Raw genomic sequence first — 13,090 nt, 5'->3', positions numbered from 1 at the left:
TGAGCATTGCCCAAGCTGATACAGGGCACCTCGAGGCTGCAAATGTGAAGTAGGAAAGATGCATTCAATTTGGTTTTTCTCTGACAATAGTTTTAATGGTACTTGCAGCTCTGAGTGGGAAGGTAGTTTCTCAGGGTTTGGTTTGTTTTTGGTTTTTTGGTTTGTTTTTGGTTTTTTGGTTTGTTTTTGGTTTTTTGGTTTGTTTTTGGTTTTTTGGTTTGTTTTTGGTTTTTTGGTTTGTTTTTGGTTTTTTGGTTTGTTTTTGGTTTTTTGGTTTGTTTTTGGTTTTTTGGTTTGTTTTTGGTTTTTTGGTTTGGCACCTTGGAGTTACTACTAAAAAAATCAATACATACAGCTTTTCACTTTGAGTTGAATGTGATTTTTTTTTTGATGTTGTAAGACTCTATCGGGTAATTGTTGGTGTAGCTTGGATATTTATTGCCTGTAGTTTATTAATTTAGTAGGTGCTAGATACTTGCAGTTTGGGAAATTAAAGGTGATACTTTATGTAACTAAAGTTTTGAAGGGATAATGCTATTGTTGAGAAATTCACTGGGTGCTGGCTCTTATTGCAGTGTATAGCCATATCAGGTTCTTAAACTGTGTTGATAAAGTCTATCTGTAGATTGATTAGATAGGCTACATGAGAAGCATAATAATTTCTAAATTCTTTTCCCTTTTCTATAAACAGGGTTATTTCCTTCTCTTTGAGTCAATGCTGGATTCGGTCATCTATGCAAAGGACAAGTACCTGGCAGAGGGAGGCTCAGGTTGGTGCGCGTAATTCTTTTAATAAATTTAGCTCTGGGGGGAAACTAAATGAACTCAGAGACTTAGAATAAGCTATGCATGGATGAGAAAGTTGCCAGTCTAAATGAAAAATGTTTCCATTAGTATGAGCTTCAAGGCATTAATTTACTGTATGGGTAATAGAAGAACATTAGATGGGGTATCAAGGTCTCAAGTTAACGGTGTTTTTAAGAATAAGAGGGGGTTATTTATTCTTAAGTACAGTCTAAATTTTTCCTCCCTACTGCTTCCCACATGTGGGTATTTGTTTCCCCCTCTTGAAATCCCAGTTTCTGCATAACTACAAACAGAGGAAAATAAGTTCTGTTCTGTAAGATGTGATACTGTTTGAGTAAGGCACTATGAATTAGAGGAAAAGTGGATAGGATGTTTTCCTGGAGGAGGGAAGTTGCATGGGGAGGGCGTAGTTTCAAATGCAAGAAGCGGCATGAAATAACTAATGGTATTACATTGTGTCAGTTCAGCATATTTATTCTGTCCTTTTGGGAATATACCCTTTTTCTTTGTGGTTGGAGGGTAGGGAAGTGACAGAACAAAAAGGTTTTATTTTGAAGTAGAGTTCTTTTGTCTTTTTAAGTAGCTTAGATAGTGTCATCTTAAGCAGTGTTTAAATGCCTGTAAATATTTATTCCTCATGTGATGCAGTTTTCTGCACGAGCTCTGCATATGCTTTATTTCTTGTACTTAATTCCTTTGTCAGTATTGTATTTCATATTGACCTTTCCAATCGTAGTCATCAGTCTGGGTTTTTTTTCCCCTTTTGTGCTAACCATGCACATAGTTAGTTTCACTACACTGACTTAATGATTGGATTAATGACTATGTAACAGTGCTCGCTGCAGTGCTTCCCTTTGATTGCAGTGAGCTTTTGTGTGCTACAGAGTGCAGCAGAAAAAAGGGGTTTTATGCATTTGTTCAACATTTGATCACCAAGCTAAATATTTTTGTTTTCAGTAATGTGGAATAGTCCAGCCTGATCTGGAACACAGTTGTCTCGTGCACTGTATGGATATATGCTGATAATTTTATATTGCAATATAATTAAATATGGGGACATGCCCTAAATTTATAAGGAATCATTTTATGTTTAGCTACTACTTCCGAAACCACCTCAAAAGAGCCAGAAATTTTTGACCTCTATTGAAACTGCAGTGGTATCTTGTTCTCTATTTGTATTGTTGCTGAGGTTGCTAGTGGCTTGTGCCTCCCCAAATTTCCTTTGAGAGACAGGGTATGCTGGTTCTGCAGTGCAGTTATCCTTTGTGGTCTGAGAGTGGTCTTCGGCCCTTATTTGACTCTTCACAAAGCATACAGTATTGTACATTCGTCGATTGGTATGGCCACGTTTTAAATGGAACGCTGTTTCCTTAAAATGCTTACAATTACTTTTCTTCTGCCAGCTTGTATAGCAGGTAGATGGCTGTGCCTAATCGTGAGAAAGTGGCTCAGCAATCAGCTTAGCGAGACAGACACTTCTGCAGCGTAGATCAATAGCAGCAGAACTGTGGGCACATCCAAATTCAGATGAGCCAAAACTAAGAGCTCATTCTGAGGTGAAGTCTTACCAGAGAAACTCCTGAATATGCCATAAAGCTTGACTTTGTCTCAAGCCACTTTGTGCTATTAAGCCCAAGATCGTTATTACAGGGACTGTTTGAAAGCTGAAAAAAAGCAATAGAAGCAGCTGCGATTTGGCCAAATCTTTCAGTGATTGAGCCGGGAATAGAATCCAAATTTCTAGATTTGTGTTCAGTCAGTCATATCGTCGTTACTTCAATTTAGCCTGTTGGCATTCTGAAGTGGATTATGCCAAACTGTCGAGGGTAATGTGTACAGTATATAATAGCTTTATTTGGGAACATAAAATTCTTGCTGCCCAGGACCCATCTGTTTGTTCTTTAGAGCTGTTACTTGCTTGAGTATAGATTTCTGCATACGCTCGAGTGCAGTACACGTTGGTGAGGGGTGACATAGGTAAGGAAGGCATCATTCAAAACATAATACCGTTAGCTTGTTCACGTCAAAATGATGATGGTATTCGCTTGGAATTATTTCCGTATATCTGGAGGATTGCTGCCTTACCCTTCAGCGTCCTGAAGTTTGTGAGGCATTGCTTAAGGGATAAAGGATTTCCCATCGTATTCTGTTCACCACGTGAGCTGTTCCTAGTGATAGATGACTTCTGGGCACTGAGTCGAGAAGGACACAGATGGTCAAAACGATGAATCTGAGAGAGCATTGAGGGAGGAGTATGTGCTTTTGTCCAATCAGCGTTTTGTTCATTTCACCTGTGAGAGAGAATAATTATTAAATTATAAGCTTAATCAGAAAAAAATGACAAGTCTGTCAGGATTCCACAGGAAAGTGTTACAGGGTTGCAGAAAGAGCAGAGGATTTCCAGGGGATCGAGGATAATGGATGAAATGGCAAATGCAGTTTCAGGCAGATGCTTTTAAACGTTAACAACGCTCTACAGCGTTTAGATGATGTAGGCTGATGTTTCGATAACATGCTTACATTTCCAGTCAAACTTCAGTATAGCATATGCTTCTGGACACGGGTGGGTTTGTAACTTTGGAAGTTAATGTATCCATGTCGTCTTTTGCCTGTGCCCTGTTGGTGGAACACAGATTTCTTTTTGTGAAACCTGAACAGGCGTTGTCTACTTTTTTTGTTGCTATTGATACGCTAAACTAAAAATGCAGATTAGATTAGAGCATTAGTGTTTACATTTTTGCTTGTTCTTAAGCACTGTGTATAATCGATGATGAGTTCCACTGTGGATTTAAGGATTTACTGTGTGGATGAAGAGATTTAATAAAAACTGATTATGGTCCCACTCAAATGTTTCACGCTTGATAGACATGGTAAACTTTTTCCTGTTGAACAGAATGTCCCAGAAATGTGGGCTAGTACGAGGAAGGAAGGTTATAAAGTAGTTGATCACTTTTTGCTGTGCTTTTAATTTTTGTTTACAGTGTCACTAGCATGGTCCTCTAAGAGTATTCTGTAAGTAGGGACTTCCAGTCTCATTTCATCCCTGTTCTCGCCATAGCCCTTGTATCCTATGAAGGGCATTTCCCAGAAAAATATTCCCTCAAAGGCTGGAGTCACTTGCTTTTGTTGTCTGTTCCACACTGTCTTTTAATTTTTGAAGCATCAGTGGTGGCTCTTGAAGGTTTGGAAGGCTGGGAGGTAAAGCCCAATATAATGCAGTTGTCATACTAATAAACAGCAATATGAAAGCTTCGAAAAATGGAAACCCCTTATTGATGGCTCCAGAAACTACTTACAAATACTCCTACCACCAGATGTTGATTTTTTTGGGTGTGTGACAGCTGTCAGGTGTGCTGGAACGAAATGATTTGTTTCAGACAAGACAGTTTGAACGCCTTCCTGTTTTGATTCTCATCAAACTGCCTTTTTACTGCTGAGTTAATTGTAGGCTGTTCCTGGAAAAACCTTCTGCTTTGAGTTCTTCATCTGCAAAGTAGGGATGGTGATAGCTTACCAATGGGACTCCAATTTAAGCTGCCTGATATTTATTTATTCTGTTTTAAATAGCCAGAAAGTGAGAAAAATGACAGTGTGTTCCTATTTTGTATAAACTAGGCATTCTCAGTGTAGAGGTGGTTGCTTACTTCAATGGCTCCATATGGGTAAAAAAGCTTCTTTAGGGAAGGTTCTTCTTGATCATTAATATGTATAAGATTATTTCCTTTAGGCTAAATCTACTCTCACTATATAAAAAGTCTAATTTCAATTTGCTGTTTCTATCTTTAGTGTTTTACAAGGCAAAAAATACTGCTTTTCTGACTTACCATGCTATATACCAATGATTTCTCCATACTCATTTTGATAAGCTACAATTTCGAGCAGAGCTGAAGACAAAACTAATTTTACAGTTCACCAGATTTTGGGGAGGAAAAGAGAAACTTAAATTCAGTTTTGTTAACACTGCCACATTCATGAATCAATAAAAATAAAATAAAATAAGGTGTTTATTAGTAGGCATTTTGCTCTGAAGCTGGATCAAGAATTCAACGTATGTGGCTTTAAAGGCTTTAAAACTCTAAAAACAAAACATGGGGATTTCTTTGTGGAAAGAAACCTAGCTAAATATAAATTGAGCTTCTCTTAGTATTTGATAGTGCTATAGACAGCCATGTTCATAGCAGCTGTTCTTTGTGTCTTTTCCAATCAGTAGTGGGTAGAGATTGCCAGGAGATTGACTGGCTTTGCTGTAAGCAGCTGTTAAAAAGGCAAATGTCAGTCTTCCACTGCTACTTGGAAAAGCTGTAAATAGGTACTTGTTCTGAAGATATTCTTGGCAGAAGGGAAAGCGCAAGTGTGAAGATAGTGTAAGAGTGATAGCTGTCATCCTAAAACTGGGCAGGGAATCAATGAGGAAGTTCTCTTCTATCTGTTGGGTCATTTCCATACTCTTCAGATGCAGATAGAAGAGTGGTTAGTCTTTTCCAGTACCCAGAAATAATTTTTTAGGTTGTAAGGCAAATACCAGCCAGAGCTGATAAGAAATGGGAATAAAACTCCTGAGTGAGAATATTTGCTCTTCTCTGGAAATAAGTTCTTTTCACAGAGGTTTCTTGTTATTGCAAAGCCTTCACCTGAATTTTCCTTTGGGTGTCTGCCTACAGTTACTAAATACATCTTAGGTCAGTCTTTGTATAGAAGCCAGAATAGCATGTTCCAAATTATTTTCTTCGGACGTCAAGTTTCCAGTCATTTCCTGGCGGTAGGATTCGACTGCAAAGATATTTTGTCATGAACAGTAAATACTGTTACCAGAGTAGTGTGGGAGAATTAAGTTCCAATGTCTAGTCTCTTCTGTGGACAAATGGGACTCCAGAAAATAAGGCGGCAGAAGAAGTGTCTTGTCCAAGAGCTCAAAAAAGTTCTTTTATTTGTTCTTTAAAAATGTTAATCACTTAAAAAGAAAAGATCAAAAAAGTCCTCTTTATGCATGTCTAAAATAAAATTTCACTAATCTGGTTTTGTTGTTACAGTTTATCCTGACATTTGCACCATTAGTCTAGTAGCTGTTGGGGATATGAATAAACATGTGGACAAACTACTTTTCTGGGACGATGTATATGGCTTTGACATGTCTTGCATGAAGAAGGCTGTAATTCCAGAAGCTGTTGTGGAGGTGCTGGATCCAAACACACTGATATCCTCAGCCAGTGTCATTAAGGTACCATACTTCTTAAATTTTTAGTAGTCAGACTGGAAGTTTCCTTTTTTTATGGAGGACGGGGGAAAAAAAACAGTACGTACACACGAGCTTTGGCATCTTCGAAATTATACAAATGCAATGAGGTTCTTGATGTTAAGACTGTAAGATTTGTATTAATTGTGGTGTGGTTTGTTGTTTTTTTTTTTACCCAGTTTGAGCTCTTAATAAAGTAATCTCCCCATATTTAGATTGTTCTGTTCTACATTTTCTTCTGTCCAAACCCTAATTAAACTATACCAAAAAAACCCCAGGAATATAGAGTCTTCCACTTTTGCTTCCCTCTTTACCTCAGTCAGTGTACTGAGTTGCAGGGTAGCTTCTTACCTATTTCTGTGTCAAGCCAGCTGGCTTTAAAGATCTCGCATTGGAGGGTCACTCACTATCACCCGTAGCTTCATCCACCAGAATGACCATGTCTGAAAAGGCAACAGTGGTTTCTGCAGTACTCATTGAATTAATTTTAACCTTACTTTTCTGTGTTGTCTTTCTGTATGGCAGCTTTCTGATGGGGAATAGCAGCAGAGTTGGTAGTGATTCATATGAGAGAATACCTACATGACAATATATAATTCCAGAACACTGACTAGTTCGAAATTCTGATGAACTTTGTGATTAGTAATAATTTGAACAGTTAGATCAAATTGAGAGGACTACTATAGAACAAGATTTTTTGTCACAATGGTATTTTAATTATTGTTCATATAATTACTTTTCTGTTGTAAAACAATGAAGGCAGTCATATTACTGCCCTTTAGTGGGAATTGCCTGTTTAGTAAAGAGGTAATGTCTGTTTTAAGTGCATTCCTATCCTATTTTTATATAGAAGAAAATGGGTTTACATTATTCATCACTGAACTCGACACCATTACTGAGAGTAGTGCTAGTCTCTTCTAGCATAGAAACCACTTGCTATGGTCAGTTGTCATCCTGCTCACAAAAGCAGTAACAGGTGAAGTACAGTTTTGTTGTAAGTATATCCTGATGCAAGTTATTGTTTAAGCTTTTCTTGTCTATAATTTTATTACAGAGAAGATTTAAAAGTATTAAATTTTTTAAATCGGCTATTCAAATGTAGGAAGTACTGAGACTGATAATTCTTTAACTTGAATAACGACTTTGGCCTTCTTGTGCATCTCTGCTTTCTCTTTTTACTTCAGGATTCTTTTTCCATAGATGTTGAAGTCATTACAGATGTGTCTTACAGTTTACTCTCTGAGCTTGTTGACTAGACTCCCTCTAGAGTCAGTGAAATAAAATTCCTAAGGTCACCTATAATAAATTATGTGACTTGAGGCTGTCAAGTGTCTGTTTTCCTTAAGTGTGAGGAGCGGGTAGAGTGATCAACTCAGTTGTTGAAATATACTGTGTAGACCTGTCGTTATAGGTGTTGTGGTTTAACCCCAGCTGGCAACTCAGCCCACACTGCTTGCTCATTCCCCTGCAGTGGGATGGGGGAGAGAATGGGAAGAGTAAAAATGAGAAAACTTGTGGGTTGAGATAAAGACAGTTCAATAGGTAAAGCAAAAGCCACGCATGCAAGCAAAGCAAACCGAGGAATTCATTCCCCACTTCCCAGCGGCAGGCCGGTGTTCAGTCATCTTCAGGAAAGCCGGGCTCCATCACGCGTAACGGTCACTTGGGAAGACAAACGCCGTTGCTCCAAACGTACCCTCCTTTCCTCCTTCCTCCAGCTTTATATGCTGAGCATGATGTCATATGGTCTGGAATATCCCTTGGGTCCGTTTTGTCCCAGCTGTGTCCCCTCCCAACTTCTTGTGCCCCCCCAGCCTACTCACTGGTGGGGTGGGCTGAGGAGCAGAAAAGGCCTTGACTCTGCATAAGCACTTCTCAGCAGTAACAAAAACATCCCTGTATTATCAACACTGTTTTCAGTACAAATCCAAAACATAGCCCCCTACTAGCTACTGTGAAGAAGATCAACTCTATCCCAACCAAACCCAGCACATTCTCCACCCCTTTTTCCATACCATTTACATCATGCTCAGGTACCGCACTATCCAATACAACCTCGTTAACAACCACCTCCCTTCCCCTCCTTTGATATAATACACAAATATCATTCCCTTAGTCTATGGATCACCCTTATAAAATGTCCAGAGATGTCCATAAAAAGTCCACTGAGTTCATGTAGTCCATGACTTTGGGCTCCATCTGTTACGGTGGTCAACCACCCTTAGTAAATGAATGTGCAGAAAACAGAGGTACTGAGATCAAGAATCTGAGGCCGTAATTGTTAGCCATCTGACAGGTTTGTGCAACGAGAGAGGCATAGGCGCTTTGCTCACCTGCTGGTTTTTTTATAACATTTTGCATGTTCTCATTCAAGTGAAAGCGTAGTTGAATACTTCTTGCAAATAGGTCAAGTTTGCCATACAGAGAATGAAGAACACGTAAGGTGCTCTAAATTAATAGCTGCATGGGTAAGTTGAGCTCTATCAGTTTGTTAGGCAAACAAACGAATTAAAACGACATCTTAACCTGAAAAGTGTTGATAACAATAACTATAGTTAAATGTGCCCAATGCAGTCTATAAGCTGCTGTCATTTTAGAAGCAAAATGCTTTACTGGTAATAGTATATGTCCCTTTCTGTCATGAGCGGTCACTGTCCAGCTCAGGTATATGTACTTAGCAAATTTTGTCATCATGCAGCATTTTGTGTAACTGTTACACTTAATGGTTTTATACTCGTTTGTTCTCAGTAGAAACCGTGATTTTGAAAATAACCTGAAGTCAATGCATGAGCTAGTTTGCTGGAGTTATAGTACAAAGTAGTAAAATTAATGAGTTGAGCAACAGTGGCATTATAGGTAAATTGTTTTAATCAATAGCTGTTCCACAGAACAAATGGATTATATTTTTTAGGGAAAGTTTAAAAATGTTCCAATTTATCATATGATTATTACGGAACATATTTTAGTGTGTTTGCTCAGTTTAGCTGCTGCTTGTTTTGTATAGTTTATAATGCAACTTTTTAGGAAGCAAAACATTACCTAAAGAAACATAAGGCAGCATCAAGAAATATTGATTAATAATGTATATGGCATTTAACTTCAGCAGTATGTGACGTTCTTGGATAAAGCATTTTAACCAAGTATGTAAACTGAAGAATTTCATACAGTGAAAAAATGTTGTGGAATTTTTATGAACAACTGAAAACTGAAGCTTGTCGCTCTTTAAAAACTCTGATTTTTTTTTTTTTTATATGTAATATATATATACACAAATAAAAAAAATCAGAATATTGAAATGCAAGTTGCAATTTGATTTGACAACGTTATCTTTGTTATCTATTGTTTTGTGTTAATTTCAAAACAGTGAAGCAGTTCTCTGCCTCGTGTTCTTTTTCTTCTCTGTTCTGTTACTGATATTTCACATACTGATACACTGCATGGTTGTGCTGTCCTTCAGAAGGACCTCCACAGGCTGGAGAAATGGGCCAACGGGGGGGGTCCTGTGCAGAGGGCTTGGGGCAACCAAAGGGCAATGCAAAATCCTGCAGAGGAGAGAGAAGAATAAGCCCACACACCCACAGAGGCGGTGGCCCTACGGGCTGGAAAGCAGCTTTGTAGCAAAAAACGTGGGGGTGCTGGTCAACACCAAGTTGACCGTGAGCCAGCAACAGACACCCTTGTGGCAAAGGCAGGCAGCCTGCTGGGCTGCGTTAGGAAGAAGACTTGTCACCGGCAGGTCGAGAGAGATGCAGCTTCTCTTGTACCGCAGGGAGATGACTTCTGGAGTGCCGTGCCCAGTCCTGGGCTCCCCAGCGCAAGAGTGAGCTGAATGTAGTGGAGCGAGTCCGGTGAAAGACGGCGAAGGTGCTGAAGGGACCGGAGCGTCCGTGATGTTGGGAGAGGCTGAAGGAGCTGGGGTGGTTTTGTCTGGAGAAGAGAAGGCTCAGGGGAGATCTTCTGCGTGTGTGCAAACGCCTGGGGTGTGGGCAATTGAAGAGTGGCACAGGTTGCCCAGAGAAGTTGTAGAGTGTCTATCCTAGGAGATATTCGGAAGCCATCCAAAAAGGGTCCTGAGCGACCTGCTCTAGTTGACCCTGCTTTGAGCAGGGGGTTGGACTGAGTTATTCTATGACCTCAGTTATTCTACGATCAATATGAAACTAACCTGGCAAATCAAAAAAGCCCAGTTTTAACCCATATCAGTTTCATACTGTAGCTTACCATGTGGTTACATGAATAAGGAGTAAAACTTGTGAAGATGCCTGTGAAAGCTACTTAATCTCAACAACGGGCAACTGTCATCAAGAGCAACTTTCGTGAACAGTGAACTATTATATCTAGTTCCATACTGCTGGTAGTCAAAGTGTCTGTTTATTTTGGCATTTGGGGAAGAGAGGTTTTAGGTGTTTCTTCAGTGTGCTGATAAGATTAGATGGTTTTTAAGTCTCTTCCCGTTTTTGGAGAGCTGAATTAGTATTGCCCTAAGAGAGTTGTCGTCTTACGGGAACAACTGAACAACCTTCATCCAAAGGAAGATCTTAATTTAAATTCAGCCCTGTTACTGACAGAATTGTATTATTCCTTTCGACAGCATATCGACTGTAATACTGCATCCACTCTAGACTTAGAATTCTCTTCAGATTTCACCCTGAGCATTACAACGAGCACAAAGTGTACGGTAAGACAATTTTAGTTTCTTCATATGTGGTCAGTATTGCATTGGACTAATAGACAATGCATTTATTAAGCTTCATTTATCATCAGTCCTTGCCTTGAAACATTCGTTTCTGAGGTACTGAGGTGTCAAATGAGCCCTTTTTGTAAAGAGAGATGGATGTAAATCTCCAGTAATAGTGTTATGGTATAATACAGGTAGATGAGGAAAGGGAATGATAAGGAGCCTTAGCATTGGGGTTGTTCTGTTCTGTTCTCTAGCCCATTTTCTGAAATAAAAGTTTTTTGTTCAGACGTGTTGTTACCACTGTGCTCAAGAATGACGCAGTCACTATTCTTAGAAGAGCTTTTCTGAGTTTAGTAGAAAGAGTGAAAACCAAAATAGATATGGGAAAGGTAGACGATAGCTCAGGTAATAAACATATAGCAGCTCCTATGGCAAACATAGTTTATCAAATAGGAAAGTTCCTGAACTTTACATGGGAAGGTTGAGGGGGAACAAATACAGCATTTGAATTTTAATCTGATAACCAGGGTTTTTACTGGATCTGTTTTATTTATTGTATGCAAGTTAGTTTTTTTTACTTTATGTAAGTTAATATGACTTACATTCAAAAGAACACTGAAAGGCTGTGGGATTTGATTGGAGGGGAGTCCTAATTACAGCAAACACAAGCTTATTCATCTTACTATTACAGACTATGCTGCATTAAATTGAGTGAAGAATCTCCAGCAAATCTGAGTCTGTGATCTCACTCAATTGAGTATTATTTGTCTATGAAACACTAGGCAATATGAAAAGAAAGAAAAGGGGAAAAAAAAAATCTTCAGTCTGAGCTTTAGAATTAAATGAAAACTCAGTACTGGGGCATCTTTCAAATGCTTCTTTGAAGTTGTGCCTACATTGTTCAGTATGAATTTATATAAATACACACTCATTTTGTGGCTTTTTTTCTTGGTAATTCAGTATCTGGTAGTTATGAGAAAACAGAGAAACACTGATTTTTGGATTAATGAAAAACGTCACCTGTTTTTTTTCTGCAAAGGCCCCTGCAATTTATATTGTGTGTTTTGTGTTCCATTTTTGAAGTATATGTCAAGGAAGATACCTAAATATTTTCATTTAACATACTTCATGTAAGGGTGTGAGTGACTTCTGAGATCAAGGTGTTATGAATGTGTTTAAAGCTAAAACAACTTAGGTATTCCAACATGAATATTTAGAATTGTTTAGATCGGTACCTATGAGAGGATACCTTTTTGATTTGACTTAGTTATGATGCACAGCTTGCTTGCTTTGTTGGAATAGGGAAAAAAGGAATCAAAGAGAAGGATTTTTGTAGGGTTACCATTAGGGCAGTTGGGATAAAGATGAGGTACAGATGAGAAAGTCTGGTGGTGGCTTAGATTAAAGTAATGCTTCCAGTTTTTAAACACTAAATGATAAGCAAAGGCAGGATGACCTAATTTTTACAGATTTTATGATTGCAGTAATACGCTTTTACATTTGACATCAGTTATAAATGCTTTCTACCAATTTATTAAAATATCCTCATCAAATTTGACAAAAGTTTGTATTAGGCTCTGAGATCTGTAGTAAAAACTAAAATTTTTGTAGTCTAGTGTATTGTGATACTTCTGCTGGGAGTTTCATGTTTAGCTTTAGTCACAGTACATCTCATCACAGAATCAAGTCCAAAAGGGTAATTGGTAGCTAATTTTTAATATATTGTGATAAATCTGCTACAACTGGTTTATTTGGCTTTTGCATGTGTATATGAAGAAGAGATGCAGGCTTCCTCTGATATGGACACAAAGAATATGTTGCTGTATAATGTAAACGCTTAAGCTGATAACAAAATCTTGGATACCTATGTCAGGCAATGGAATACCTGGTTTTCGATGGGTCTGCACATTCATGCTGCTGCATTTGCCACCCCTTTTGCTGTAATAACAGGATACATAAGAATTTGTTGGTGTTATAAAATGAAGTTTTCCCACATATATAATTCAAAGCATTGTTACTAGTGTGAGTTAGTAGCTATGTACAAATACTTCATAATTATTTATCAGTTGTCACCAAATTAAGTAAAGACACAGTAACCTCTTGGGTTTTATTAAATGGAAATGTATATATTTAATTGTGCCTTCACCAAAAAAAAAATCTCCTATTTTTAGTGTCATAGAATCATAGAATGATTCTAGTTGCCTCAGGGCAGGGTCAGCTTTGATTTCAGACCAAGCTCCAGTGCAGCCCTGGGTTAATTTTCTTAATGTGGCCACTTTTGAATAACTGATTAGTTAAACAGAAATCTTTACAAAATCTTGGCAATCTTTTTGATGTTTGGGTAAAATAGCTTACTTCGTAATCATTTT

General features: G+C 38.2%; 1 protein-coding gene across 3 annotated transcripts in view; it reads left to right on the top strand.

Moving 5' to 3' along the window:
* PRMT3 (protein arginine methyltransferase 3) overlaps positions 1–13,090 on the top strand; it is a 68,363-nt gene that overhangs the window by 30,597 nt on the left and 24,676 nt on the right. For 2 of the 3 annotated variants that reach the window (XM_030039268.2, XM_041129166.1), the window contains 3 exons: positions 692–770; positions 5,838–6,025; positions 10,632–10,718. In XM_030039268.2, coding sequence (XP_029895128.1) covers positions 692–770; positions 5,838–6,025; positions 10,632–10,718 — 354 coding nt within the window. The remainder of the gene's footprint in view (positions 1–691; positions 771–5,837; positions 6,026–10,631; positions 10,719–13,090) is intronic. The other variant, XM_030039269.2, reaches the window with a different exon arrangement.

Source organism: Aquila chrysaetos, chromosome 16 (genome assembly GCF_900496995.4).
Source record: "Aquila chrysaetos chrysaetos chromosome 16, bAquChr1.4, whole genome shotgun sequence".
NCBI lineage: Eukaryota > Metazoa > Chordata > Aves > Accipitriformes > Accipitridae > Aquila > Aquila chrysaetos.
The sequence above is the reverse complement of the archived record's forward strand: the minus strand, read 5'-3'. Positions and strand labels throughout refer to the sequence as shown.